The sequence below is a fragment of the Nyctereutes procyonoides genome, unplaced genomic scaffold (assembly GCF_905146905.1).
Source record: "Nyctereutes procyonoides isolate TBG_1078 unplaced genomic scaffold, NYPRO_anot_genome, whole genome shotgun sequence".
NCBI classification, from domain to species: Eukaryota; Metazoa; Chordata; class Mammalia; order Carnivora; family Canidae; genus Nyctereutes; species Nyctereutes procyonoides.
In genome coordinates, this window is record NW_026575025.1 from 8,745,951 (window position 1) to 8,770,330 (window position 24,380).

The 24,380-nt window shown below is 50.0% G+C and overlaps 1 protein-coding gene across 1 annotated transcript in view; it reads right to left on the reverse strand.

Annotated features, from left to right (window-relative positions):
* LRP5 (LDL receptor related protein 5) overlaps window positions 1-24,380 on the reverse strand; it is a 108,687-nt gene that overhangs the window by 14,647 nt on the left and 69,660 nt on the right. Inside the window, exons 9-17 of the mRNA XM_055311371.1 lie at window positions 22,112-22,401; window positions 20,305-20,531; window positions 18,958-19,142; window positions 14,445-14,768; window positions 13,040-13,239; window positions 7,075-7,283; window positions 5,687-5,877; window positions 4,828-5,037; window positions 1,624-1,749 (exon numbers count right to left, since the gene is read on the reverse strand). Coding sequence (XP_055167346.1) covers window positions 1,624-1,749; window positions 4,828-5,037; window positions 5,687-5,877; window positions 7,075-7,283; window positions 13,040-13,239; window positions 14,445-14,768; window positions 18,958-19,142; window positions 20,305-20,531; window positions 22,112-22,401 — 1,962 coding nt within the window. The remainder of the gene's footprint in view (window positions 1-1,623; window positions 1,750-4,827; window positions 5,038-5,686; window positions 5,878-7,074; window positions 7,284-13,039; window positions 13,240-14,444; window positions 14,769-18,957; window positions 19,143-20,304; window positions 20,532-22,111; window positions 22,402-24,380) is intronic.

Below are 24,380 nucleotides of genomic sequence, written 5' to 3' on the forward strand. Positions count from 1 at the left end.
AATTTGGAGAAAAGCCATAAAGAGCTCAGGAGGGTCAAGGTAGCGGGGGACAGCCACAAAATGTCCTCTCTGCTCTGTGCACCACTCTTGGGGGTTCAGAGTGTAAGGCAGGGCAAGAGAAAGCTCCAGAAGGACAGACCCTATGGTCCTACTCCCCAGGCTCCTAGGCAGTGGATATTATCTCCAGGGGCAGGGTAAGCTGAGAACAGGCATCAGTGTACTGACGGCATATGCTGAGCACCTGCTGTGGGTAGGACACAGTGTGCAGGCCGGGCCGTAGGGGTGAAGATAAGCAGAAACAGGACAGGATAAAAACCAGCACCCAGGAACTCAAAGAGAGGAAATGAGAGGATTCAATGTTACCTGGTGGACACTGGGGGCAGCAGAGAGGAACCCTGGGATTTGGGCTTCATCACAGTGATGATAACAATTGTCTCTTTTTATTATGACTGCCCAGTGTCCCACAACCAATAGCAGCTAGCATTTCTGTGTGCCACATGCCAGGGACCCCGCAAAAATGCATGTTACTTAATACCACAACAACTCCAAGGTTACCAGGCACTCTCAAACTCTCTGTTCCACAGAAGAGAATGTGGAGGCTCAGAGAAGCCAAGTGACCTGCCCAGGATTGCTCAGCTGGGAAGTGGTAGAGCTAGGATCTGAACCAGATATGTCTGACCCCAAAGCTTACATTTTGACCACTCCCCACCCAGCTTTAGGGAAGAAGAGGATCAAGGGTGGAAGGAGGGAGAATGGACAAAATTACAAAGAGAAACAGACAGGCCCACTATTGGAGTTGGAGACTTCAACACCCTCATAACTGAGAGCTCACAGGCAGTCAGGAGGGATATAGACAGCCTTGAACAACACCATCCATCAACTGGATCTAACTGATGTCTACAGTACAGTTCCCCCAAAGGGAGCAGACAACACAACCTTTTCAACGTGGAGCACTTGCCAAGAAAGACCACATGCTGTGTTGTAATACACAAATGAACAAAGCTAAAAGGATAGAAATCATACAAAGTATTTCTCTGACCACAGCGGAATTCAACTTGAAAGCAGGAGCTCCTGGATGGCACAGTTGGTTGAGCATCCAACTCTTGATTTTGGCTCAGGTCATGATCTCAGGGTCCTGGGATTGAGGCCCACGTCAGACTCTGTGCTCAACAGGTAGTCTCCTAGAGATGCTCTCTTCCTCTGCTCCTCCCCCTGCTTGCATTCTCTCTGTCTCTCTCTCAAATACAAATAAATCTTTAAACTAGAAATCAGTAACAGAGAGCTGGCTGGGAAATCCCCAACTATTTTGATATTAAAATAACATACTTCTAAATAGCTCAGAAGCCAAAGAAATTGTCTTAGGAGAAATTTTAAAATGTTTGAACTAACAGAAGAAAATAGAACTTATAAAAATTCGTAGGATGCAGCAAAAACAGTATCTCAAGGGAAATTCATAACCCTGAATGCATACACTGGAAAAGGAGGGAAGACAAAGAGACAATTGGCCCTGGAGACTGGATGCCACAGTGACTGTGATTTTAAAAGGATGCTGGGGAGGGACCTGACAGGCAGGAATCCAGTCCCTGTCCATGTCCCAAAAGAAAGCATTGAGATCACACCTACCACCACAGGTCAGCAGATTCTGCAAGAGCACGAGATGGACTGGGCATGAGCACCGTGGTGTCCCATCTCCCTTGGCAATGCAGATGTGGGAACAGCCACCGTTGTCCCGGGCACACGGGTGGGCCGCTGTAGAGACAAAAAGAGGGAGGGGGTCAGGCTCTGCCTCTCACCTCAGGACTGCAGCCCAGAGGGTGCTAGAAATAAAGGCCAGGTGAGAACTCACAAGAATGTGTGCTCCTGTGGCCAGGCCCCTATACATCATCCCACTTAATTTCCAGGGCAGCCTACAGAGTCTACTTTCTCAACAATGTGCATTCTACAGAAGGAAAATGAAGGCTAAAAGCACTCTCATCACAGCCAGCCTGTCTACACCAGCTCCCACTGCACCCACAACCACCACTCTGCACTGTCTCTCATGGTGTGCGGCCTCCACACATTCACGTCCTAATGCCTGGAATCTGTGAATGTGACTTTATTTGGAAAAAGGGTCTTCACAGATGTAATCAAATTAAGGATCTGGAGATGAGATCATCCTGGATTTTCTGGGTGGGCCCTAAATCCAATGACAGGTGTACTTGTAAGAGACCACAGGACAGGTGAAGACATGGAAGTCTGTGTGATGACATAGGCAGAGACTGGAGCCCTGTTGACCCAGGGAGCACCTGCAATCACCACAAACTGGAAGGGTCAAAGAGTGTTCCCACCCACAGCCTCCAGGAGGGGTGCAGTGCTGCTGCCACCTTGTTCTTGGACTTCTAGGCTCCAGACTGTAGGAGAATACACTTCAGTTGTGTTAAGTCACCCAGTTTGTGGTGATTTGTTACAGCAGCCACAGGAAGCTAACGTACATGGGGATAAATACCAGGCCAGCGAATCCCCAAGGAATGTGGTGTTTTTGATTCAATTAGCTGGATTAACTAACACCTGAACAACAGGATGAAGCCTGGGAAGGTACCTGCCCTCCCTCAGGTGAGGGGAAATGACAGAAAGCATGAGCCCAAGCCCCAACCCCACAGAAAAATCGGTGGCCTGCCTCAACCTCCAGGACTAAGTATATAAAGTGATAAAAGTCATGGTTCAGAGCAGGGGTCAGCAAACTTTTCCTATAAACAAGAAAGTAAGTAGTTTTGGCTTGACGGGCCAGACCATCCATCACAGGTCTGCCAGCTGTCACATGAAGGCGGCTGTGCATGACACATAAACCAATGGGCATGGCTGGGTGCCAATAAAACTTTATTTACAGAATCAGATGTCTGGATGGAGACCAGAGGCCGTGGAGCGCCACCTCTGGTTTAGAGTTTACTGTAGAGTTTCCTGAGTAAGCAGGTTGGGTGCTCCATGTCCCAAATCTCCACAGGGGAGCACACTCAAGGATCTCAAAAACGTCATGTCACCCTAGACACTGCACAACTGCATGCACACGGGCGCCCCAGTGTCTAACCTCATCCCTTTTTGTTAAACATTTCCTGGCTCTCCCACCCCCTCAGGTCTAAGGAGCTGCTGGTTATATGCCTAGCTTTGCACCAACACCAGCAGGTCTGGACATTCGTGGCCTTGAAGTTCACCATTTGGACCACATGCCAGCCATTCTAAAGGCTGTGACACCTAAGAATCTGTGGCTTCACTGAGAATGATGTGAGGGGCCAACGGGAACTCAGGCCCTCTGACCCATCTATCGGGCGTCTGAGCCATCTGGAAGTCACTTCCCCAGTGACTTCACTTATCCAGGACCCGACCAAGAACCCACAGGACAGGAACCAGCCACCCAACAGTCATCACAGAAGTGACCAATTCAGTTTGTCACAGGTCACATCCCCAGCTCAGAGCAGGGAGCCCCAGAACCCCACTCAGACCCACGTGTTTGTACTCCACACACACCTCTGCCAATCTCAGCTGCTAATCTACCTACCCCATAGGAGGTAAGCATCAGAAAAGCCCAGTGTGGAAACCCAGGCCCCCAGACCCAAGCCCCACCCTGTTTACTAGCCACTTGACAAGGAAAGCTAACACCCTTTCTGAGCCCTGCTCTCCTCGGATATAATACAGAATTAGAGTAAAATAACACACATAACATAGTGATGCACTTGGGCATCTGGGTGGCTCAGTCGGTTAAGCATCTGCTTTCAGGTCAGGTCATGACTCCAGAGTCCTGGGATCGAGTCCTGCACCAGGCTCCCTGCTCAGTGGGGAGTCTGCTTCTTTCTCTCCCTCTCCACCCTGCTCACGCTCTCTCTTTCTCTCTCTCAAATCAACAAAATCTTAAAAAAACAAACAGTGATGCACTGAGCACAAGGACGAGGTGCTATCCATCTGAGCGGCGTGGCTGAGCAAGGAGGCCAAGAGAGAAGCTTATCCACTGAGAACACGACACTTGAGCTGAGGGAAAGCCAAGGAATTAGCAGGATTCACTCAGAGCAGGAAAGGGGATCAGAGACAAGGACTCTGGGGAGGAGTGGACATGTCCAGTGGGAGGGTGAGGGGCCCAGGTGAGGTGGGCACATGGGGCAGCCCCCAGGGCTTTGAAGACAGGCAGCTTGAAGGAAGCCAGACCAGAGGCATCACAGGACAGAGATAGTGATGGCCCTGTTCACTGCTCTGTCCCAGTAGCAAGCATCTAGCTGGTAGCTGGGGTATATTTACTGAATACAGAGTGGAAAGACAGATGCACACATGCCCCTACATCCATCTACAGCCATAAATGGAGAGGGTGGAGGAACAAGAGGTCTTAAGTATAGGGGTCCCTCTCTCCCAGCCCTTGGGCACAGCCCAGACTGTTGTATGTGGAATCCTAAATCCCATTCCCCAGCCTGATCCTCTGCACAGTGGGTGTGATGAGCTATCATGCCTGTGGTTTTGTTACCATATACAGTGGAGGGGTTTTACAGAGCATTAAGGCTACTTACCAGTTGAGTTGGAGTTAACTAAAAGGGATGCTAATTTAAAGGTGTGTAAAACTAATCACAGGACCTCTGAAAGGCAGAGCAGGTTGTCCAGCTTGTAGTAGAGGAGGAAGTCAAACCTGGATCTGTTGCTGAGACAGAGGCGCCCAATGAGGGCCTGAGAGTGGCCCCGGCCAACAGCCAGCCCCGCAGCCATTGCACTGGTCAGCCTCCTACTTGCTAAGAGGGGTTGGCTCAGGGCTCTGCACAGATGCCCACCCTCTTGTCGGGGATCTGCCCGCAACACTTCCCCTGCTCCACGTACAGAACTCCTCTAGGCTGACATCCTCCACAGCATGGATGCCGGTCAGGTGGGCGACTCGGCCCTGGACTCGCGTCCTCTTGTCTCCGGTGGTCTTCTCCACACGCTCAATCATCTGCTGCTGGCGGTCAATCCAGTAGAGGTGCTTGCCCAGGATGGTCAGGCCCAAAGGCTGCACGATGTTGGCATCCTCCAGGGTCAGGCGGTTGGCCCCTGCAAGTGAGACAAATGCCCCCTGAGTGGAGGCTGACCCTGAGAGCTCACCCCTTGCTCATCTCAGAACAGAGGGCTGCCAGCGACCCTGGGGGATTCTGTGCTCTGGCCAGGGCCAGGAGCTAAAGCAGATTCCCTGGAAGCAGGCAGATCTGAAACCAGCTGAAGCAGCTGAAGCAGGCAGATCTGAAACCGACAGCCCTGCTCCCTTTGTGCCGGTCCCTCCCTTACCTCACCTCATGTGTGGAAGAAAAGCCCCTCAAAGCACCTCTCCAGCCTCAGGGCATCCCAGTCTAAGAGGCAGCCCACAGCAGAGTAGCTACAAGTGTGGGTGCTGGAGGTGGAGGGGTCAGACTCCTGTTCCAGCCCATGCTATGGGACCCTGGACAGGTCACCCACCCTCTCTGAGACTCTTCTTCTGCCTCACCACATGGAGATCATTCACGATCTGTGTCCTGGAATTCTTGGCTGGGACTATATATTGTAGACACAAAGCTGCAACACAATGCCCACCTGAAACAGATCCTTGACGAATGTGGTGGCTGGTACCAAAATTACTGATGACAAGGGAGGCTGGCTGGCCCTGGGAAAGTCAGACCTGTCAGTTGCTGAGGGGCCCAACCCCTGGGGGAGCCCCCAGGGTACCAACCTGACAGGTCACAGCTTTCGATGCGCTTCAGGTCCGCGTCCACCCAGAAAAGCTTGCCCAGCCTGTTGTCCACCACGAGGGCCACGGGCCGAATGAGGCCTGTGGTGAAGAGGACCTCACGCTCAGTGCCATCCAAGGCTGCGCGCTCAATCTTGGCTGCTCTGTCTTGCATGTTGGTGAAGTACAGGTACCTGTGGGAGGGGAGCAGGTGAAGGTCAGGTGTCACATCCTGACCTGCCATGTCCTCATCCAGGATTGAGTGCACAAAGCCCCTGATCCAGCAGGCCTTTGGGAAGATAACAGTCACATGGCCCTGGCCTGTCAGGGCTGGCCCCCAAGGCTGTACAGAGTTGAAAGGTGTCCCCCAAGAATTCATATCTGCCCAGAGCTCAGAATGTGACCCTAATTGGAAACTGGGTCTTTGTAGATGCAATTAAGAATCAAGGTGAGACCATCTGGTCAACACCTGGAGCCCCCAGAACCTGGAAGAGAGACAAGGAAGGGTCCCCGTAGAGCCTCCAGAGGGGGCACAGCCCTGCTGACACTTGACTTTAGACTTCTGGCTTCTGGAACCATGAAAGGACAAACATCTGTTCTTTCAATCCCCCCAGCCAGTAGTCATTTGTTGTGACAGCCTCAAAGATGAGCACACGCTCTGTCCCCTTCCACAGCTAAGAAGTCCCTGCCTCCATGGAGGTCAGCCTCAAGGGAGACTCATTAGGTTGCTAAGGAGCCACCTGAAATAAATGGGTTTGTGTTCCCCAAGCCCTTGTGGGCTGCAGGGGCTGATACCATCATCATCCCCAATTCTCAGATAAAGACACCAAATCCCTGAGGTTACAGCACCTGCCTGAGGTCGCAAGGGCAGTAAGTGATGGGGTCAGGTTTCAAACTTGCACCTGGCCAGCCCAGGGCCTGTGTTCACACTAGCTGTCTTTACCCCTCCACCAAGTGGTGCCTCCACAAGTCTGAGTCCCACCTGGCATGGCAGCCCTGCAGGTATCTTAAGGTAGCTGCTGTGTGCCTGCCACCCACCTCCAAACCTCCACATGCTTAGCTTTATTACTGAGCTTTATGTCATGCGGCTTTTTGGTCTCCCTCTTGCCCTGGTTATTCCCTTTGGGACCCTCCAAGTCTGCCTACATCTTCATGGAAGGAGAAAGCTCCCAGGAGTTGGACTGCACCCAAGAAGGGAGTGAGCTCCCTGTGGTGGAACATATGCAAGTGAATAACAGCCATCAGCCGGCATGCTATGGAAGGGATTTTTGCATTGGGTTCAATTTGATGGGGATGGTACAAAACCTATTAATTAAAACTATGTCCTTCCAATGTCTCCCTGCTGAAGTAAAACTCCACGCTGCAGTGCCTGTCCACCCCCAGCCTCGCACCCTCGCTCAGCATTGACGACGATGGCCCGTGGCTTGTCACGATCCCCACGGAGCACCACACCCATGGCGTCTCCATTCAGCCGGTGGACATTGATGGTATTGGTGGCCTCGCACGTCCAGAACAGCGTCCGGCTGTAGATGTCGATGCTAAGATCGTGGGGCTGCCTGTCCGGGTTTTGGCTCTGGCTCGGCGAGGTCAAAACAAAGGGCTGTAAGACAGGAAGAGACGAGCATTGGCTACAGACCCCAGGGGAGGGTGGAGGCTTTGGCGCCTGAGTCCAGAATGAAAGTCGAGACTCCTGCCCTGTCTGGGGACCTTTCCTGTTGGATCAGCGCACCCATGTGTCCACCTGAGAGGAAGATTGATCAAGAAGCAGCTCCTGGGAGGGCGCTCGCCCATTAGCTCAAATCTCCAGCCCACTCACTAGGAAATTCGCAGTGCGCTGTCACGTTCCATGCCCTCTGGGTCCCATTCCTGCCCCACAGAAGGGCCACCTGATGGTTCAAGAGTTACCACCCCACACACAAACCACAGCCTCCTTCTCAAGACATCATCTCTCTTCCTGCTTATCATCTTGGACTCATGCTTTTGGATTAAGACCTTCAAACCTGGGACACCTGGGTAGTGTCCAGGGTCCTGGGATCAAGGTCCGCATCAGGCTCCACAGGGAGCCTGCTTCTCCCTCTGCCTGTGTCTCTGCCTCTCTCTGTGTGTCTCTCATGAACAAATAAATAAAATCTTAAAAAAAAAAAAGAACTTCAAACCTTGTTATTTTTTAAATTCAGGGTGCCAGGACAATTAGATGTATTGAACAGAAGCCCACCTCTCGCAGCCCTCTTCCCTGAGGGAGAGACCAGGGCTGCGGGCCCTGGCAAGGGTGGATGGGTGACACACAGCACACCTCCAGAGCAAGGGGCCAGACACCTCTCCCAGCAGTGGTTCTGTCTACACCCTGGGTCTCTGCCCTGGGAGACTCTCTGGAGAACTCTGCCTGACTCTATGCCATCTGCTGTGTAGCAGGGTCGAGCCCTGGCTTTTGGAGCTCCCGACAGAGAATGTGTTTTCCAAAATGCCACAGGAGGAGGGGAGAGCCCAGTGTCACCCTCATCTCCCCTACAGGCCAGAAGCCTGGCTCTCTGTTGCATCTGGGTCCCTCGGGGTTACCCTGAAAGACTGTGTTCAGGTTCTCAGGTGACACGACCTGGTGCAAAGTGGACTTCCCAGAGGTCCCACCATGAGTTTAGATGAAAAGTCCTTCCCTCTAAGAAAGGCATCATTAAGATGATGCTCTGCTAAGAAGTCACTGCAAATTTTTTCTCTTGTTAACAGTCAAAACAAAGTCTCCTGGGGCAAGAAGGGGCTTATAGCTGAAAAGAAGCCCAGCCTCTTGAACCCAGCTAGAAAGGAACACCACCCCACACACAAACCACAAACAGCAGCCTCTGATCCAGCCACACTGGGCTGCTAGAAGCGTGTGATTCACGTCTGAACATAGAGAACTGCTTTCAAGGGCCATGGGTCCCTGCAAGTAACAACAGCCATATCCCCAAGAGTTGGGGGCTCTGGGAGCCAAGCATCAGCTCCAGCTGCAAACATCCCCTTCCCCAAAGCCACAGACTCTGGCCAGAGACCACAGCCCAGAGCAACGGCCAGGCTGGGAGTAAGGTTCTAGCCGGCCTTAGTAGGAATCAGGCTCTCTGTGGAGGGCAGGTCTGTGAGGGCCCAGGCATAAAACCAGACTTTGGGACACCAGTCATCAGAACAACCAGCCAAGAAACATACGTGGTATGAGGTGACCCGCTGCTCATACCTCTTCCCAGGGCAGATGAGCTCCAACGACTGGCCAGCTATAAAATGCAAACTCCAATTTTAATGTCAGTAACAAAACTTAGGCTAATGCAAAAGTTCTTTTTTCTTTTTTTTTTAAAGGTTTTATTTATTCATGAGAGACAGAGAGAGAGAGGCAGAGACATAGGCAGAGGGAAGCAGGCTCCCTGCAGGGAGCCCAATGCAGGACTGGATCCCAGAACTCTGGGATCACATCCTGAGCCGAAGGCAGCCACTCAACCACTGAGCCACCCAGGCATCCCTAAATGCAAAAGTTCTTAAGAGAATCCTATTCGATACCACAAACACCACCACCCCTCCATACCAGTACAAAGTAGCACCTGGCCATGGGGGAGTGTCCATAACAGTGCAGTCATGACAGCCCAAGGACCCGGGATCCATCAATGGGGACAGAGGGGGTGCCTGGGTGGTTCAGTGGTTGAGTGTCTGCCTTCGGCTCAGGTCATGACCTCATGGTCCTAGGATGGAGCCCCATGTCAGGCTCCCTGCTCAGCAGGGAGATCTGCTCCTCCCTCTCCCTCTCTCCCTCCTCTTTGTTCAAGCTCTTTCTCTCTCAAAATAAGTAAATAAAATCTTTCTTTAAAAAAAAACAGATGGGGATCCCTAGGTGGCTCAGCGGTTTTGGCGCCTGCCTTTGGCCCAGGGCGTGATCCTGGAGACCTGGGATCGAGTCCCCTATCGGGCTCCTGGCATGGAGCCTGCTTCTCCCTCTGCCTGTGTCTCTGCCTCTCTTTCTCTCTGGGTCTCTCATGAATGAATGGGTAAAATCTTAAAAAAAAAAAATTAAAAAAAAAAAAAAACAGATGGACAGAGGAGCAAACTGTGGTATATCCCCTGTGGAGTATTTTCAGCCTTAAGAGGAAGGAAACTCTAACACCTGCTACGATGTGGATGAACCTTGAGGACATTATACTGAGTCAAAGATGCCAGGCACAGAGAAGAATACAGCATGATTCTACTTACATGAAGTATTTAGAAAAATCTAATTCATGGAGACCCAAAGTAGAAGGGAGGTTGCCAGAGCTGGAAGAGGGGGCGGGGGAACTAGTGTTTAGTGGAGACAGATTTCCAGTTTGGGAAGATGACAGAGCTCTGGAGATGGTCATGGTAACAGCTGCATGACCATATGAAGGTACTTAGTGCCCCTGAGCCATATACGTGCAAATGGTTATAATGGTAAAATCTGTTACATATGTTTACTGCAATAAAAAAAAGATTTACTGCAAACACAACTTAGTCAAGTAGATAATAATTTAAAACATCATCCTTGAGTGGTGGGGAGGGTCTTGGGTAGCTTAGTTGGTGATGCATCTATGCATCTGCCTTCGGCTCAAGGTCATGATTTCCGGGTCCTGGAATCGAGCCCCACGTGGGGTTCCTTCCTCAGCTCCCTCTCCCTCTGCCCACTGCTCCCCCTGCTTGTGCTCTCTCACACTCTCTCTCCCAAATAAATACAATCAATCCATCAAATAAAATAAATAAATAAATAAATAAATAAATAAATAAATAAATAAATCCATCCATCCATCCATCCATCCTTGGGGGCACATCCCTAATAAAGAATGAAAGCCACCAGAGGGTGGAGCTTAGCAAGACTCACAGGGAGGGAAACAGATGTGTCCCAAATTAAGTAGAAACCCAGAAGGGAAAAGAAAAGAAAGAAAAGAAAAGAAAAGAAAAGAAAAGAAAAGAAAAGAAAAGAAAAGAAAAGAAAAGAAAAGAAAAGAAAAGAAAAGAAAAGAAAGAAAGAAAGGAAAGAAAGAAAAGAAAAGAAAAAAGAAAAAAAGAAAAGAAAAGAAAGAGAAGAGAAGAGAAGAGAAGAGAAGAGAAGAGAAGAGAAGAGAAGAGAAGAGAAGAGAAGAGAAGAAAAACCCAGAAGGTGTCCCTAAAGGACTTTTCCTTCAAAGTCTCTCCCTGCTTTTGGCGGACGCTAAGAAAGAACACCTCTTGATGAGACTTCAAGGCAATTTGCGCCCAGTACCTGCCTCCACAGGGAAGCCACCAGCCATCAATTAACACTTCCCGTTCTCCAAAGGACTCAAAGTGACTGTCACCTGCACAGTGGAGGGATGGTGGAGGGATGAAAGGAATGCATTCCCACCATTCCACCAGGCTCTACCCCCTGCAGAGATGATACCACAGCTGCCCAGGCCAGCTGAGACTTTTATTCCCAACCAAGGACACAGACTGCCAACGTCCTATCTACATCGTTGTGCTGTCAGATGGAGTACTTTGTCAAAAGTGATGCCTAGCCTGTACACACAGCGCTGGTGCTCAATTCAGGGTGGAGAATGGCCAAAGGAATTCAGAGGCACAAAAATTGTCTGAAAATCTCCACCAGCAGCATTTCTCTGTGTCACTATCGTAATGGTGCCATGATTTCACTGTGGAGACGTGAGTTCCTGCCCTGACCATGCCACAGAGAGAGGGACCCCTAGGTTCTGTAGCTTTCATAAAAGGAGTCTTTGGAAACTGACACAATGAGCCAGGCCAAGTCCGTGGATGACACACCAGCGGATGCCAGCCACAGCTGCCTGCCACGTGGAAACTCTGAGTGGGTCCCAAGGCCACAGTGAGAATGTCCTTCGTGGAAAAGGCCACAAAAACTTAACATGAAGGAAGTCAGTTCTGCTAGAATAAGCATTTTGAAAATGCTTATTTGTTCTGATGGAGTGATACACCAGGGCTAGTTTGAGCCTAACATAGATTTTGCATTTGCCAACACACAATTTTTTTTAATTTTTATTTATTTATGATAGTCACACACACACACACACACAGAGAGAGAGAGAGGCAGAGACACAGGCAGAGGGAGAAGCAGGCTCTGTGCACCGGGAGCCCGACATGGGATTCGATCCCGGGTCTCCAGGATCGCGCCCTGGGCCAAAGGCAGGCGCCAAACCGCTGCGCCACCCAGGGATCCCCCCAACACACAATTTTAATCCAGTGAGAAATGCTAGGAGAGGGCGAGGACAGCACGCAGCATGGAGTGAGCCACTAAGGAACACACAAGCACACACACCTCCAACGCTCCACCTCCCTTGTGCCGTGAGCCACGCCTGTCTGTGACTGCTGGCTCCTCACTCCTGTCCCATTTCAGACCGTTCCCTCCCGTCAGTTCCCGCAAACCCACCAGCTGCAGCCCTCTGGCCCCATGTCCTCAACCAACTTGAAGGCTTTCCAAGGTAAAGCAATGGTCATAAGGAGTTATGTCTTGACCCACTTAACATATGCAAAAAAGTGTGCCTGTATTTATGAGGTCCCTATCTCTTCTTCATATATTGCCAACAAGAGTTTTGAGTGCTGTGTGCCTCACCCCCTTCCCCTATAGCTCTGTGATTTTACTGTGTGAATCTGTACAGTGTAGTGAGTTTTAGGAACCTATATGTTGCAGGACACCTGGGTGGCTCAGTGGTCAAGCATCTGCCTTCGGCTCAGGTCGTGATCACAGGGTCATGAGATCGAGTCCCACATCGGGCTCCCTACAGGGAGCCTGCTTCTGCTTCTGCTTATGTCTCTGCCTATCTCTTTGTCTCTCTCAAGAATAAATTAAATCTTATTATTATTATTATTTTTTAAAATATTATTTATTTATTTATTCATGAGAGATACAGAGACAGACAGAGAGAGGCAGAGACACAGGTAGACGGAGAAGCAGGTTCCATGCAGGTAGCCCGATGTGGGACTCAATCTCGGGACTCCAGGATAACGCCCTGGGCTGAAGGCAGGTGCTAAACCACTGAGCCACCCAGGGACCCCCCTAAATAAAATCTTTAAAAAGAAAAAAAAGGAACATATATGTTGCATTACAACAAAACTGACTATATAAGTCCTATGAACTAAGAATAAATCCAGAATAACCAATAACAACTAGCTTTGCACAAAACCACTGTGGAAAGAAAAAAATCCCATTTCTACATATAATCATAATCTAAGGGTTTCACACTGCTCAGGATTATACCCTAGGATGACATAATTAGAGCCCAAAGGGTCGTTGACGCAAGCCGTGCTCTGTTGGCACCCCCTCTGCTAAGCAAAAGGGGTAGCAGCCTGGAAACTGCCCAGGGGAGTTCCTCACTGAAGTGACCCCTGTGGCTCCCCAACGGGTACACTTGCCTGGGTCCCATCATCCTTGGCTCGTTTGATGTTCTGGCGCCCATCCACCCAGTAGATGAACTTGTCCAGCGGGTCATAGTCGATGGCCTTGACGTTCCTCAGCCCATGTAGGGGCAGGATGAGGTCTGGGCTGTGCTGGTCATCAGGGATCATGCGGCTGATGGCACATTTCTGGCTGAACAGCAAGAAGCTGGTGGGCGCTAGAATGGGGCGAACAGACGAGGGGGCTGCACATCAGCGTCTGCAACTGAAGCCAGGTTGGTGGGGATGGACAGCATTCCGCTTTCTTGGAAGAGGCAGATTTGCATATGCACCTACTAGATGCAGTGGGGAAAGCACTGGAGCCAGTGGTGGCGGAGGGGCGGGGTACAACTTTGGTGAATTTTACTCTCCATGTTATGTGTGTCTCTGCTGTTTCGATATTTGGTAAGCGCACGAACTCTTTTAAAATACAGAGCATGTTTTAATTCTCAAGACTTAAGACAGAAGAAAGGAAATGGTAATAAATATGAAACTCCCAACCATACACGTACTTAATGCTCGGGTAACCATATTATTTGCCTTATGCCTAGATGTGCTCAAGTGAACGCTGAAACTGTATGAAGTGAACATGACATGAGAGGGGACACTGTATGGGGGTGGCAGTGAGCAAAACTGTCTAGGTGCAGAAATGGCACTGCTCACAATGTGTAGGAGGCAACCGTTAGAGCCACAGTCAGAGAATTACAGTTGGGTGGTTTGAAACTATGTTATGGCCCCAAGTCTGCTGGCCACAAAAGCAGAGACTTGCATTACAAGCATCCCCACCAGCGGGTTATGTGCACCTCTGCTTGATCTTTCAAGGTTATGGCCCCCAGGGGAAGGGGACAATAGGACCAAAGGGGGCGCATGCGCAGGGAGGCCCAGGCTGCATAGAGGACCTGTTGCTTCATCATGACTCAAGGAAATGGGCTGAACCCTCAGCAGAGACATTCCATAGGAGGATCTTTGGGTATAAAATCCAATCACTGAGGGACGCCTGGGTAGCTCAGTGGTTAAGCATCTGCCTTGGCTCAGGACGTGATCCAGGAGTCCCAGGGTTGAGTCCCACATGGGGTTTCCTACATGGAACCTGCTTCTCCCTCTGCCTGTGTCTCTGCCTCTCTCCCTATGTCTTTCATGAATGAATATATAAAATCTTTAAAAATAAATAAATAAAAATAAAAACCAATCACTGGGAAAATCCCTCGTTTCCACAGCCAGGTCTAGGCTTCCAGGTAACATGCAGCTTATGCAGTGTACAGTCTACTCAACCAGCCATGAACACCAAGGCACCTCCAGCTAAGAAGCTCCTTCCTGCCTCTGCGCCCAGGGCCAGCCTGATCTGATATGGAGGAGAGGCACACGAGCAAAGCAAGGCACTTACGGCTGCAGTTGCGGCTGCTGGGGTCTAGGGTATAATGTGAGGCACAGCCACAGCGGTGGCCGCCAGGGATGGCGAGGCACAGCTGCCCACACTGCCCATTGTTGTGCATGCAATCATTGAGGCCATCCTGGCGGGAGGAGTGGAACACCAGGATGTCCATCACAAAGTCCAGATGGCCCTGGATAAGAGTGCGGTTCCGGCCACTGGTCTTGTCAGCCCTCTCAATGCTGTGCAGGTTCCAGTCTGTCCAGTAGATGTAATCGCTGTACTGTGTCAGGCCGAAGGGGTGTGGGAGGTCGTCAGCAATCACAACCCGCTCCTGACCTGCATGGAGATACATGGGCACAGTGTCAGCAACGCATAGCCAAGCCACAGCACGGGGCCACGTGCTTCAAAGCTGCCTGGCAACCTGGGTCAAAGTTCAAGTGTTCAACCACTTTGGACAACAAGCAAGATCGGTTGGAGCTGGATGCCACCTACCCTGTGACCGGGCAGGCCCCCTCCTACACCACAGCAGAAATACACTCATTTGTGCACTCAAATGACAGAGACCATCATATGCACAGCAGCAATTGTTTGTAAAAGCCAGAACCAGGAAAGAACCCAGATGACCATCAGTAGTAGACTGGATAAAAAATGATGAATCTTGATAGAATAGAAATAGCATAGCAATAAAAAATAATAATGTGGGGAAAATCTCACACAATTGTGAGGTTGAAAGAAGCCAGGCCCTAAAGAGCACATGCTGTATGATCACAAGAATAGAAAGTTCTAAAACAGCAAAAGTAGCACCTGAGACAGAAGCCAGGGCAGCAACCACCCCTGCACTCCAGCAGCAGAGGACTCTTGAAATGAACCGTGGGATAATCATACGGTAGCGGAGCCGTGTGCGGAGCACATGTGTATGCACCTGCTATCTACCAATTATCGGCTGTGTGTCGAGGAAAGGAGGTGAACGTGCTGGCTCAGGGGGACAGTGCCAATGGGGGCTGAACCATGGGGGAGGCAGAGCCCATGTGCAGGGCCTCTGTGACCTTAATAAGCTCTGTTCTTCCACCCTGCAACGTTCTCCAGGTCTCCACCTGTCAGACCCTGTACTACGTTGTATGAACACTTCGAGCATGTTCTACATCATAATAAAGAGGGTGTCGGTGGAAACACGTTAATGGCATGAGAACATGCTTGTGATACTTGCGAGAGAAACCAGAACGAAAATTACATATGCCATGACTTGAAACAACGTTTTAGGAATTATTTTCAAAAAGTAAAAACATAAGAAAAACTTCAGATATTGACAAGGATATTTATCTTTAAAAAGTCAAGTAAGGGGCGCCTGGGTGGTTTAGTCAGTTAAGTGTCTGACTCTTTTTTTTTTATAATAAATTTATTTTTTATTGGTGTTCAATTTACCAACATACAGAATAACACCCAGTGCTCATCCCATCAAGTGCCCCCCCTCAGTGCCCGTCACCCATTCACCCCCACCCCCCGCCCTCCTCCCCTTCCACCACCCTTGTTCGTTTCCGGAGTTAGGAGTCTTTATGTTTTTTTTTTTATGATAGTCACACACACACACAGAGAGAGAGAGAGGCAGAGACACAGGCAGAGGAGAAGCAGGCTCCATGCACCGGGAGCCCAACGTGGGATTCGATCCCGGGTCTCCAGGATCGTGCCCTAGGCCAAAGGCAGGCACTAAACCGCTGCGCCACCCAGGGATCCCCAGGAGTCTTTATATTCTGTCTCCCTTTCTGATATTTCCCACACATTTCTTCTCCCTTCCCTTATATTCCCTTTCACTATTATTTATATTCCCCAAATGAATGAGAACAATGTTTGTCCTTCTCCGATTGACTTACTTCACTCAGCGTAACACCCTCCAGTTCCATCCACGTTGAAGCAAATGGTGGGTATTTGTCATTTCTAATGGCTGAGGAATATTCCATTGTATACATAAACCACATCTTCTTTATCCATTCATCTTTTGATGGACACCGAGGCTCCTTCCACAGTTTGGCTATTGTGGACATGGCTGCTAGAAACATTGGGGTGCAGGTGTCCCGGCGTTTCATTGCATCTGAATCTTTGGGGTAAATCCCCAACAGTGCAATTGCTGGGTCGTAGGGCAGGTCTATTTTTAACTCTTTGAGGAACCTCCACACAGTTTTCCAGAGTGGCTGCACCAGTTCACATTCCCACCAACAGTGCAAGAGGGTTCCCTTTTCTCCGAATCCTCTTCAACATTTGTGGCTTCCTGCCTTGTTAATTTTCCCCATTCTCACTGGTGTGAGGTGGTATCTCATTGTGGGTTTGATTTGTATTTCCCTGATGGCAAGTGATGCGGAGCATTTTCTCATGTGCTTGTTGGCCATGTCTATGTCTTCCTCTGTGAGATTTCTCTTCATGTCTTTTGCCCATTACATGATTGTATTAAACTCAACACCAAAGAAACAAACAATCCAATCATGAAATGGGCAAAAAGACATGAAGAGTGTCTGACTCTTGATTTCGGCTCAGGTCATGATTTCAGAGTTGTGGGATCAAGCCTCTGTGTTGGCCTCTGCACTCAGCAGGGAGTCTGCTTGAGAATCTATCTCCCTAGTCCTCTGCCCCTCCCCCAGCTTGTGCATTTTCTCTCAAATAAATAAATCTTTAAAAAATTTTAAATTAATTAAAAGAGTAGCTGGCTTAGTCCATGGAGCATGGTCACAGGTTTGGGCCCCATATTGGGGGTAGAGACTACTTAAAATCTTTACAAAATCAATTAAAGGGCAGCCCGGGTGGCTCAGCGGTTTAGTGCGGCCTTCAGCCCAGGACATGATCCTAGAGACCTGGGATCAAGTCCCACATTGGGCTCCCTGCATGGAGCCTGCTTCTCCCTCTACCTGTGTGTCTGCCCCTCTCTCTCTCTCTCTCTCTCTCTCTCTCTCAAATAAATAAATAAATAAATAAATAAATAAATCTTTTAAAAAATCAATTAAAAATTTTGAGACTAGAAAAAAATATGCTGACATGTCAATATTGATTATCACGGGGTGGTAAAAATTATGAATAACTACTTTTTCTTTCTGTACTTCTGTGTTTTCAGAAATGCCCTATGTTGATTATTTTACCATTAGGAACAAACCAGTTATTACATAAAGACGCTCCCAAACTGCCTCCACGTGCCCCTGGGTCCTGCACCCGGAGCAGGTTCCCAACAACCGTCATCAGGGAGAAGTGCTTTCACCCTGACTGCTTCATTCAATTCTCCCCATGGCAGCTATGGGAGGAAAGTGCCATCAGTATCAAGGAACCGAGGCCCAGGAAGGTTAAGTAACGTGGTTGAAGTCACACAGTAAAAGGCACGGCCAGGACTGCAGCCTGACAGTGAGGCCCCCAGTGCAGGAATGTCTGCGGTGTTAAATAGAGATTGTGCAACAGCAGTGATAGGCAGGCCTGCGGCACGGGCCCACCCTCGGTCTGCACGGCTATGCAAGTTTCAGGGGCTCCTGCAGATTTCCACCCAAGTACGTCTATCCCCCCGCCCCCGGGGCAATCAGTGAGCTTCCTTATTTCAGGCAACCCCTGCTGCTCAGTGATGGGTTCCTCATCAGGCACCAGCCTCTTGTAATTCACTGTGGGGCTGGGGTGGCTGTCTCAAAGACACCTTCAAACCTTGCCATCGGCCTCAGAAACCTGGACAGTCAGCATTCAGGGTGGGTGCAGCCTGCCCTGAGCAGAAACCAGGACACTGGGGTTCTAGCTCTGGTTCTGCTCACACAGTACCTGGCACAAGCCTCTCAACCAGCCTATGCCTCTGTTTTCTTACCTGTAAAATGGGTACAACCACACTCATCACAGGGGAGCAGCATCAGTGATCAGAAAATCAAATTCTCTCTATCACACAGGGCAGCCCTATCACCCGGTGCATCACTGGAGACAGCTAACACAACCACTCCCCTCCAGCTGTAGAGAGTCTAGACTTGTGTCCCTGCCCCTGCTGGCAGGTGACTTGGAATAAGGTATTTTTCCTCTTTTTACCTAATCCCAGGATGTTGGGGGTGGCCTGTGAGGGGTCCCACAATAATACCCAGCACCTGGTAGGTGCCCAGGATCATATGGAGATTATGTGTGTAGCCCCGGAATCTGAGCAATTCCCTGCGACCTCAGGGAAATCCAGTGACCTCCCTGGGCCCTAGCTTCTCCATCAGTGAAAACCTACACCATGTTAGGGTCCTGGCCCAGAGCTTAGCTGGGCCCCAGCTCTTGTAGGTGTGCAGAAACAGCTGTCACCAAGGCTTTGGCCGACATGCCTAGAGCAATGGCACAGGGTGGAAGGGGACAGCCCCTGGGAGAAGACAAGGCTGGATGGGCAGCCAGGGCTGTGTCCACACTTCCTGTGGGGCCTTGGGACTTGCAGGTCAGAAGTGCAGCAGGGGCTGAGAGACAGCCAGTATCTCAGCAGGGGCTGAGAGACAGCCAGTATCTCAGCCGCAGGAGGCCCCAGCCCAGCAGGACCCCACCTGGCTCTCACCCAGCATGTCGGACGACTCAATCATGTTGGTGTCCAGGTCAGTCCAGTAGAGACGCTGGTCAGCGTAGTCGATGGTGAGGTCGTTGGCCCGACCCACCTTGTCCACCAGCGTCATGCAGTTGGTCCCATCCATGAAGGCCCTCACGATCCTGGGTTTCCCACCCCACTCAGTCCAGTAGATGTAGCTGGAAGACACAGGGAGGGCAGGGCGGGCTCAGGAGCATCCACTCATTACAGGGCAGGAGGACACGACCACCACCATCTCCTCGGCGTGGCCCTCTCCATCCTGGAGAAAGCCACATTGGCGATATCCCTCCAGGAAGTAGGAACAGGGCAACACCCTGGGAGCCCCCCAGAACCTTAACATCCCCCAGGTGCATCACTGCGATGCCTCCTACCTCCTGGATTCCCACAGCAGTTCACCTGCAGGGTAAGTGCGAACATATCTGTTTACAGACACAAGCCGGGTGCTCAGCTGGGGTGACCATGTAATAGAATGCCCAGGTGGGATAAGCTGGACAGGATGCCAGGGTGACGGGGAAGCCAGGATGAATGTGGGCAAATGAAGATATACAAGATATCCCCTTACTCAAAGAGGGCAGAAGATAAGAATCTGAGGCCAGTGAGCACTACCGGGCCAGGATCCAAACTCAGCTTTCCTGCTTCCAATGGGTCCTCTTTCTTTGTTCTTCAGCAGCTCCAAAAAAAGGAACCCCGTTCCAGAATTGTGTGCCTTTTCCTTGCCCTTTGGCTAAAACTGGGCCTTTCCCTCTACTCTGCCATCCTAAAATCTTCCTTTCCTAACTAGTTGCCTGTGAAGACAGGGCTTAGGGAAAGCTGTACACATCACTGATGTTAGGGGGCAAGCGCTGTGTCTGTGGCACAGAAAGCTCTGGTGCAGAGGAGACTCCACCCTGGCCCCTCTGGACACCCTGCCCAGGACAGGTCCCCCCAGCCACCTATAGATAAAAGCAGGTACCTGGCAAAGCAGGTGACACCCTGCCTAAGAGGCCTGTGAGGAGCCCTTTCTGAGCACTCTGGAATCCAAGTGGGGCAAGGAAGGAGCCCAGCTCTGCTCTCCCCAGTTATGTGACCCTCAGGAAGTCACTCACCTTCCCTGAGCCTCAGTTTCCACATCTGTGAAATAAACTAGATTCCTCCTCAGGTCCCGCTGGCCCCAGCCACCTCAAAGCTAGTGGTGGTCACCAGGGCTAGTAGTGGTCACTAGGGCGCTAATCACAGAGTGCCAGCTGGGCAGCCACCCCCCGCGGCCTAAGGTCGTCATACACTGGCTGATGTACAGAAGTGGGAGGGGGCAGGGACACGTATGACAAAAACAGCTCTTACCCTTGGGTGGGGTCCAGGGCCAGTGACCTTGGGTTGTCCAAGTCCCTCCACACGAGGACCTGTCGGAACTGTCCATCCAACCGGGCCACTTCGATCCTGTTGGTCCCAGTGTCTGCCCAATAGAGGTTCTTGCCCACCCAGTCAACGGCCATGCCTTCCGGGTAGTCGAGGCCAAACTCGATCACGTGCTCCACAGAGCTCCCGTTCATGAAAGCTCGGCTGATGGTCTGGGAGCAGGGGGCAGGGGCCACGGGTTAGGAGTCAGCAATTCTGCAGACCTCTAACCACAAGATGCTTGGTCACTTGGAGCAGCTACTGACCACATCTGGGGCCAGATCGCCAACATTTGACAGTTTTTTAAAAAAATGCTTGATATACAGCAAGACACACTTTTTTAGGAGAAAAATGACTTGGCAAGAGTTAAGCACTTATATTTATATATGTATATCACATAGAGATAAGTCTTTTCATCCAGTAATCCGTGATGTGAAGTTTTATCCAAGGGAATAAAAATGCAAAAGATGAGACACTACTAAAGCAACACAGAGGTGCTCGTGATCATGATAAGGTTTAGAGTGGGGGAGACTGGAAGGGAACGGTTACACAAAATGGGGAATATCTGTGCAGTGGAACACTTCACACATCTAAAGACTTGTATTAAAGAGTTTGTAACAGGGGCGCCTGGGTGGCTCAGTCAGTTAAGTGTCTGCCTTTGGCTCAGGTTGTGATCCTGGGGTCCTCAGATCAAGCCCCTGGTCAGGCTCCCTGCTCAGCAGACAGCCTGCTTCTCCCTTTGCCCCTCCCCGTCCCCCTGCTCACTCATGCACATGCTCTCTCTCTCAAATAAATAAATGAATCTTTAAAAAAAAGAAAAAAGAAAAAGAGTTCCTAACAGCTTAATCAATTACCTCTTAAAATGTTAAGTTAAAAAAAAAAACGAGGATACAGAATCCTCTATAGCACCTACTGGTGAATGTCAGGGACATTAACATCAGAACTACCCTAAAATGCTGGCTGGGGGGTTATGAGTGAATCTCATTTTTTTATTTTAATTTTCTTCTGCATACTTTTCTATTGCTCTCTTTCTCTAGTAAGCTCCCATGAGTTTTAGAATCAGAAAGATTGGAGAGCTGTGTAATATAATCGATAGAATAAAAGATCAAGGGCCACACAGAAATGTTGCAACTACCCAACCTAGTGGCACAAATGCAGCTGTAAACAACCCATAAACAAATGGGCATCGCTGTGTTCTAATAAAACTTTATTTACAAAACCAGGAGGCCAGCCCGGGAACGAGTTTGCCAAATCCTGCTTTACAAGATGAAAAGGCCCTTCCACGTGTTCACATATATTCACACCATGCATAAAGATAGCATTTGCTAAGCAGGTGGGCACCTGCTGAGGGTGTGAATCCAAAGACAGTGTCAACTTACCACAAATGTTTCACAGATACACAGTCTAGAAAAGCCCACTTGTGTGTCTACTGGATCTGCTTGTTACAATCGTTCACGTTAGTTTATTAAAAGAGCTCACTAATACTTTGTCATAGATCAAATTACAATAAATATTACAGCTCTTTTTTAAAAAAATTTTTAATAGGCTCCATGCTGGGCATGGAGCCCAATGTGGGGCTTGAACTCACAACCCTGAGATAAGACCTGAGCTGAGATCAAGAGTCAGACACCTAACCGACTAAGCCACCCAGGCACCCCTAAATATTACAGCTCTTTTAAAAAGAACGTAAACACCTTTGAGGTGTTGCTGTCACAGGCAAAGCTGCATGCATAGGACACTTGGCAGACTGTACCTTCAGGCTGACATCTGTCCAGTAGATGTGATTGTTGGACACATCAAAGTCTAGCGCAGAGGCCTCCTTGACGCCCGTGAGCGGGATGGCCACGTCATTGTTGTTGGTCTCAAGGGAGATCCTGTGGATGGCAGCTCTGCTGGTGAACACCAGGAAGGCCTCAGGGACGATGCAGGTCTTCATGTCACTCAGTAGCTCTAGGCCGATGGGGCAGCCGCACTTGGTCGCATGAGGCGTAAAGAAGCAGAGGTGGCTGCACCCCCCATTCTTGTCCGCACACGGGTTGGTTCCTGGAAGTAAGCATACTAGCTCTAAACCTTGGCAGTCCAGCAGAGAGAGGCGTGCATCGATCCACAATCACACACGGCTTTGCCTCAGCCACACATCACATGAGGATACCAGTGGGGATGATGGAAACCGAGGTCCTCCCCCAGTACAGGGAAGGGCAGTGGCAATGACAAAGTGGTAGCTCTGGGCCCAGTGCGACCCAGTGCATCTGAACTCACTCTGTCTGCCCAGCAGCCTGGGAGGTGGGAGCCATTCCCACCCTTTTTCCAGTCTCAGAAACTGAAGCTCAGAGAGTCTGATGAAGGTGACGTAGGCAGGAAGTAGCACAGATGGAAGAATGTCACATGACAGGACAAGTCACACACCCCCAACCTCACCCCAGGCCTGGACTCCAGGCCTGCTGTTTGGACTGACCACCCGCATGGCCCATCCACTGCATCAGTTCTCTGCAGCCTCACAAACCCAGATTCACCCAGGACCGCCAAAGGGGTCTCTTCTTTATTAAAGCAGAGTACTTAGGGTGTTCATTTATTTTTGGCCAGCCTGTTAATCTCACTTACCTACTGAGGTGCTATTAAAATTGGCTTTAATTTAGTGTTAAGTATTTCAGCTAAAAAAAGAATCCTTTCCCCCATCTCTCTCCAGAAATCCTGAGATGAGAGAGAGAGAGATGAACCCAATTTCTCAACTTTAAAGCACACCTGACAGACACATCTTTTTTCTCCTGTCAGTTTTACTTTTTGTTTTTTGTTTTTTAAACAATAACTCACAGACAGGCCTCACCTTCCAAGGTAGATAATCAACATGTTCTGAAAGGCTACTGTTAAACTAAGTTTATCAGTCAGTCCCATCACCTCTTTATCAGGAACCTAGGCCACTGGAAGGGAAGGCCCATCCCAGTGACACAGAAGCACCAGCTGCTCTCGGGTCACCCCATACCACCTCACTCCTAGGCCTTTGCTCAGCTGCCCCTCTGCCAGGCAAACCTTGCCCCCACCTGCTCTCTGAATTCTAAGCTCAAGTGACTTCTCTTACGCTTTTTTTTTTTTTTTTAAGATTTTATTTATTTATTTGAGAGAAAGAGCAAGAGAGCACAAGCAGGGGGAACTGCAGAGGGAGAGGGAGAAGCAGACTCTCTCCTGAACAAGGAGCCCAACCCAGGGCTTGATCCTAGAACCTTGGGATCGTGACCTGGGCCAAAGGCAGACACTTAACCGACTGAGCCACCCAGGCACCCCTAGTGTCCCAGCTACAGTCACTGCCTGGCAGTAGAGCTAAGGAGTGTCTCACCCTCTAGACCATGAGCTACTTGAGGACAAGCTCTGCATCCTCTCTGCTCATTCATTCATTATTCATTCATTCATCCAGCAAAGGTCTGTTGAGTACCTCTGACATGCAGGTACTGTACTAGGTGCAGAGACCTAAGGTGAGAACAGAGGCCCTGCCCACATGGAGCCCATAGCCCTGCTTCCAAACTTCCCTACCACACCTGGATGCTACTGTCTCCAGTGTAGCCTAATGACTTGCATTTGGAATCCTTTTTCATAAAGAGACAAATCATGTAAAGGGAACCTTTTGCAGATCCTGGCTTTCAGATAAAAGGTGTGTATTTGGGGCACCTGGGTGGCTTAGTTGGTCAAGGGTCTGACTTCAGCTCGGGTCATGATCTCGGGGTCCTGAGATCAGGTTCCACACTGGGCTCCATGCTCAGTAGGTAGTCGGCTTCTCCTTCTACCTCTGTCCCTCCCTCCCCTTATGCTCTCTCTGTCTCTCTCAAATGAATAAATAAAATCTTTAAAAAAAGCATGTATTTGAAGGTCCAGCCTGGACACCGTGGCTGCCCCGCAGGGAGGAGGCTGAGGTAGACTTGGGTGAGTCCTGAGCTCGGCCACACATCAGCCATGGGGTGGTGCCTCCTTCCTTCCCAGTGTAAATGGGGCAATACTATAATTAGTGCACAGGGTTGCTTCAGGCACAAAGG